The 6000-nt window shown below is 43.1% G+C and overlaps 1 protein-coding gene across 1 annotated transcript in view; it reads left to right on the top strand.

Annotated features, from left to right (window-relative positions):
- The first annotated feature begins 1398 nt into the window (after positions 1-1398).
- cacng2a (calcium channel, voltage-dependent, gamma subunit 2a) overlaps positions 1399-6000 on the top strand; it is a 70574-nt gene continuing 65972 nt past the window's right edge. The window contains exon 1 of the mRNA XM_028599160.1: positions 1399-1770. Within this exon, the coding sequence (XP_028454961.1) occupies positions 1545-1770 (226 nt within the window). The 5' untranslated portion in view covers positions 1399-1544. The remainder of the gene's footprint in view (positions 1771-6000) is intronic.

Genomic DNA, 6000 nt, shown 5'->3' with positions numbered 1-6000 from the left:
ATTGTGTAATATCTTCTTTTTTTTTTTTTTTTTCTTCCTGCAAGCGGCCAAAGCTGCATCCGAGAGGAGAGAAAGAAGAAGAAGAGGAGGAGGAGGAGGGGAAAACAGACAGGGGGTATTGCAACATTCATCAGAATTTATTTTTCTTCCTATTACATGGCGCAAGGGCTAAACAAACGGGACCGTCCTGGGTGTGATACTGCCACGGTGAAATTGGATATTCAAGCAGCAGCAGAAGCGGCGGCAGTATCCTCCTCCATCCACGGAAGAAGCATCCTCGGCTGCGGCGGCGCCCACACCGACTCCCCGTCCTCCTCCTGCCGGCTCTATGTCGAGTGATGGTCGGCTTGCCTTGCTGGATGCTCCCCGCTCTCTCCGGATCGTCGACGACCGAACCTCCTCTAACCGCAGACCCCCATTTTCGGCGGAAACCTTCCCAGAGCTATAGGGCTACATATGGAAACTGGGGATCAAAATTTTAGGAAAAAAGAAAATCTACGCGGTTAATTTCATATGTTTTTTTGTTGTTGTTGTTTTTTGGGTTTTGTGAGTTTTTTCGGGGTATTTTTAAAACCTGCTAATTTATTTATTTGTTAAGCGTTGATTTCCTCATTTCACAGTGTGTAGGGTTGTGAGAAGCCAGCGTGATATTTTCTTTTAAGCTCACAATAGGTCGTTATAAAACACTGCGAGAATCGCTTTTATTTCCCCTCGACAGGAGTTGAATCCGTTTATTGTTTACTCTCTTTTGTTTCCACTAATATGATAGATTCCCCTGTTGTCCTTCGTTTCCCTACCCATTTTATTATCTCCTTGCTTTTCCCCCTTTGGACTAACAAAGCACATTAGAATAATACTATTATTAATAATATTTAGGGTAGCTTTGGGTTTAGTTGTAATCTTCAATTCTAAATGATATAACCTCTGACTAAAGTAACTGTAACTCACTGTAACAGACATATTGAACTGTTGTACTAAGCCTGCCATTACTCTAACATCGCCCCCCTAACCATCTCTGTGCTCCATTTGAGCTTATGTTCATTCAGCTCTGTGCTCAGCTGTAACCTTTACAAGTCAAGAAACAGTTTTTTTTTCTTTTTCTACTGCAGGCCTGTAAAGAACAACCCTCAGTGTGGTTTATCTCACCTCTATTTTTAGGCTGCCACTATAGGCATAATTATTCCTTTTTAGCTCAGTGTTGTTATCCATACATCTGCAGCTGGAGGCCTGCTGAGGTGCTTGTCATCCTCTGCATACCTGATTTCTCATCTGTTTTGGGGACTAAAGTAAGAAAAAAAAACAGGGAGGAAGAGACATCTCTGGCTCTTCCTCTCTCCAAAAAAAAAAAAAAAAAAAAAAAAAAAAAGTTTTTCTCTTGTTTTGGTCCTCACCCAAACGCAACCATAAGGTTCCTACCGCATCCTCCTCCTCCTTCTTCCCTCTCCTTCCGCTCGAGTATATCCCGTTTTTTCGGTTTGGTTTGGTCCCGCAAATTTTCAAATATTTACTTCCTGTACATCAAGAGGAAAGGGGGTCCCCCTTTCATGGAATGCGGAAACATGGGTCTGTTCGACCGCGGAGTCCAGATGCTGCTGACCACGGTGGGAGCCTTCGCGGCCTTCAGCCTCATGACCATCGCGGTCGGCACAGACTACTGGCTGTACTCCCGCGGCGTCTGCAGGCCCAAGTCCATGAACGAGAACGAGACCAGCAAGAAGAACGAGGAGGTGATGACCCACTCGGGCCTGTGGAGGACGTGCTGCTTGGAAGGTAAGAGGAAAGACTCTGCTGCCCAACATGGTTTCATTTGTGTGGTTTAAAGCTGTCGATGCCCTCCTGGCAGGCCACAACATACCATTTTATTGTAGGATGTCAAGTCCTTCTGTGCTTTTTCCTCCCATGCAACTTGCAGGGTAAGTATGCCCCTCAATGCCTCCATTTCCTCACATGAAATGCACAGCAGGATTTGACTGGAATTTGTCTTTAAAGGCCATAACTGATAGGAGAAGAGCAAATCTGACTGCATCCATACAAAATACTTACTGTCTTGGGAAGTCCTTCAAGGAGTTGCAGGCGAAATCTGAAAGGGATTGCAGGAGAAATCTGAGGGGTCCCGAAGGACAGAAACAAGGAAAGAAATGAATACTGCTACAAAAAAATGTCTTTCTTAAAGAGATTTTTCAAAGTTACGTTTTTTTTCCCTTGAAAAATACATCACTTTTGGGTTGTAAGGACACATGCAACCTGTGACGCGCTGCAGTCAAACATTGCTTCATTTTAAAAGGTCGCAAGAAAAAGTTAGACTAAAACTTTCCACTTAAATCCACCCTAATACATTTCTTTTAGGGTGTGCATCTCCTGCAGGCAGGGTGAAGCAGGTTTCTGTTGGGGGACCCCTCTCAACGCTTTTATGAGGGGTTGCAGCATTATTCAACTAATAAGAGAGGAGAAAAACACACATTTTGCTACCAAAATGCATGGCTTTGTTCTAATTTATCTCTAATCTTTGTCTACGCAAAATACCCGATAGTTTGACTACCTTCATCTCTAATGAAACAAAAATCACAAAGAAAATTCACCGTTTGGTTTAAATGACACACGCTGGGAGACACTGCTTCATTTAATGGGTCATGAGACAAAAAAACAAACAAACTTGGATATCAACCATCAACACTAAAACTCTCCACCTAAATCCAGACTAATATAGTTCTGTTAGTGTGTTCAGCTCCTGCAGGCAGGGTGAAGCAGGTTTCTGGTTGCAGCCTGAAGCTGTTGCATAAAAGCCTCCCACACCACTCTGGAACAGTTTCTCTCGTCAGACATTAGAGCATAAATAATGAAATAATAACATTCAGGAGCTGTAGTTAGGGTGGAAGCTTCCTCATATAACAGCCTGATATATTGGCAAACCAATACACTGGTCTAACCCTAATTAAGGGACACTGCAGGGGTTCTGTCCAGTTAAAAAGGATGTGACAGAGGGCTAGCAGTTTGGACAGGGTGTTTATTTTCATAATAAAGCCCCAGAAGTAAAGTCATGGTAGCAGAGATGCAGCCTGCTGACATGCCTGACAACCTCCATGATGGCGGAGCTTGTCATGTGACCTTTGAGCTGAGCCTCACATCCTGAGCGCAGGTTTCGAGACGACCTGCCCTGTGAGATGGAGGCGGCGTGCTTCCCGTCATGTTCCGTCGGAGGCGTTGGGGCGCCGACTTGGAGTGCGGCACTGTAACCTTGTGAGGGCGCAGAGCGTTACAAATCTGCTCATCTTCTTAGCTGTGAGATCCTGAAAAGCCTTCATGCTCTTCTGGCTCTTCTGACTATGTTCACCTTCTGTTCAAAGCTTAATAACTGGTTTGAAGTCCATTTTAAAGCAGCTATAATCAATATTTTTTTTACAACAATAATGTATATAACCACACTGTGAAAACAATGCGAAGATGTGAAAGAGCCCCCCTCAGCTTTATGATGGATATAATGTGTTTCAGCTCATTCTTTAGCTCTCCAGCCCACAACTTTACGGTTTTGGTTCACTCTCGCCGCTCTAATAGCGTCATTTTCGGCCACAGCTGTTTTTAGCAAATAAGCTCTAAAGCCCCACTGTACACTACCTGCTCTGCCGCAAACAGCAGTAGTGACTAGCTGGTGAACACAGTTTTGTGAATCGATTCTTTGGGCAATTATCTGATTTATTCAGGCAAAATTTGTGTATGGCTCTATGTGTTTAGACACAGTTAAACACTGATGCGTTTGTGACCAGTTTAGGAGGCGGATATGACTGCAGGTGGAAAGGGTCGTCCACTAATCACAGGGTTGGTGGTTTGATCCCCGACTCCTCCTATTCAGATGAGCCCCAAATTGCTCCTGATTGTTAGGCCATTGTTACTTTCCAACACTACCAGTGCCTTGCATGGAAGCTGCCACCATCTGTGATTGTGAATAGACACAGCAACTGTAGATCAAAATATATAAATGCAGGTCATTTACTGATTTGTTAAATGAGAGAAAAAGTGTTCCTACCACGCAAGAGTGAGGTGTGGAAAAAAGTTTGCGTTTAAGTGTCTAAACTGAAATTCAAATATCCCAGTGGCACCACGATCAAAAAAAGTTTAATTGGTATTTACCTCGACTACTGATCACTGCATTTACACCTCAGCTGTTCCCGAGAAGCTGCTCAGGTGTCAACGACAGAAAACTGTGGTTTTACCGGTACAACTCCAGATGTGAATGTATTTGTAAGTTTGTGAAGGTGTCACAAAGTGTTTCTTGCTTGGATATATAAAAGAGATAACGCTGAATGCGGATGCTGTGCTCTGGCGTATTAACTGTTCCTACACACATGGGATTAATCACAGCTGGAGTGTAATTGTGACAGTGACTGGCCTTTATCCCTGCCAGGCCATTATTTAATTGGCAAACCAAACGTCACAGAGTCAAGACGAGATCAAAACATCACAGTCTTGGCTTGGCTGTGTGTGTGTTGCTTTTGTATCGGCACAATGAGCCTCTCTCTTTGAATCCGAGATCAAAATGGCAGGAAATAAACCCAGATTTGTCATTTGTGATTCATGAATGATCCCTGGCCCAGAAGAGGCAAGAGAGTGGAAAAACGGGGGCCAGTGCATTTACTTACCGGGGTCAGATTCATTTAAATTCTAATTCAAATGACTTCCTGCTCAGGAAATTGGGTCTTAAAAAGCGAGTACATTTAATTATAGGTAGTTTGCACATTTTAAACCAAAAATCGGGGGGGAAATTGAAAAATAGGAAAGTACAGAGCGGATGCAGCTGCAGAGATAAGCAGGCTGCAAATCCAGCCTAGATAGTCAGGAGGAGTGAAGTTTAACATTTCAAATGTTAATTAGGCTTCAGTTTGCAGCTCAGCTCAATTAATTCAAAGTGCCAAGATGACTAGTATTCATCTTTCCCCCAGCTCCTCTTAAACAAAGCCTTACTGGTGATCAGGCAGCGACTGATGGTAGAAGCCTTATCGCAGCAGAGAACACAGACTGTGTGTTTGGCAGCGCAGGCCCACACATCCTGCTCACAGAGTGGACACAGGTGGGCGACGGTTTGTTTGTATAACCAGCTACTGGAGAGGAGAACCTGTGAACAAGCAAAATGGGAATACCCACACTGGGTGCTTCATCACCTCGACCTCTGCTTCGCTCACTGCTCGTCAGAGAAACACAATAATCTCACTCCTGCATGGAAGACGAAAGGATTGTGTATCTGGTGCAAGGGCGTAGGTCTGGTTTCAGAAGTGGGGGTGGGGAAAAACTAAGCCAAATATGTGTGTGTGTGTGTGTGTGTGTGTGTGTGTGTGTGTATATATATATATATATATATATATATATATATATATATATATATATATATATATATATATATATATATATATATATATATATATATACGTATATATATATAGATATATATAGATATATATTAGAGATGTCCTGAGCCAATGCTGCAACAATCAGTATCTGGGCCGATCTGGGCACATTTTAATGGATCAGTATCTGCTTTCTTTACTGAAATCTACTGTGTTGTCCACCTCATCCTGCTAGTGTTGCAGCGCTGCTCTCCTTTACCACAGCCGGGATATACTGTGCAGCATTATGCAAGTCCATATTCACATGCAACTGAAAATGAGTGTGTGAATGTGGAACATTTTTGGGCTGAGTTCAGACATTGAGGTTGGCAAGATGCAAAATTTGACGCTAGTAATCATTTGTAAAGATCAGTGTACAAAACATTCAACAACTTTTTTCGAAGTCTGCTTCCCCTTCAGATAGTGTTTCCCTCCCGTAGTATTTGGGGTAATGGCCTCAGTAAGGTTATGGTTAAACGTAGGTTAGCGTAAGTTGGCTATTTTTGGGTTTGTGTGCTCTCTGAAAGCCGGTATCTGTACTCGTCGAAGATATTTTGTGTGAGAAGACCCTTCGCTTTGTAACAACACAAGTATTTATGTAGTTCCAACAATTCCAACAGGGTGA

Source organism: Perca flavescens, chromosome 15, assembly GCF_004354835.1.
Source record: "Perca flavescens isolate YP-PL-M2 chromosome 15, PFLA_1.0, whole genome shotgun sequence".
In the NCBI taxonomy this organism is placed as follows: Eukaryota; Metazoa; Chordata; class Actinopteri; order Perciformes; family Percidae; genus Perca; species Perca flavescens.
The sequence above is the reverse complement of the archived record's forward strand: the minus strand, read 5'-3'. Positions and strand labels throughout refer to the sequence as shown.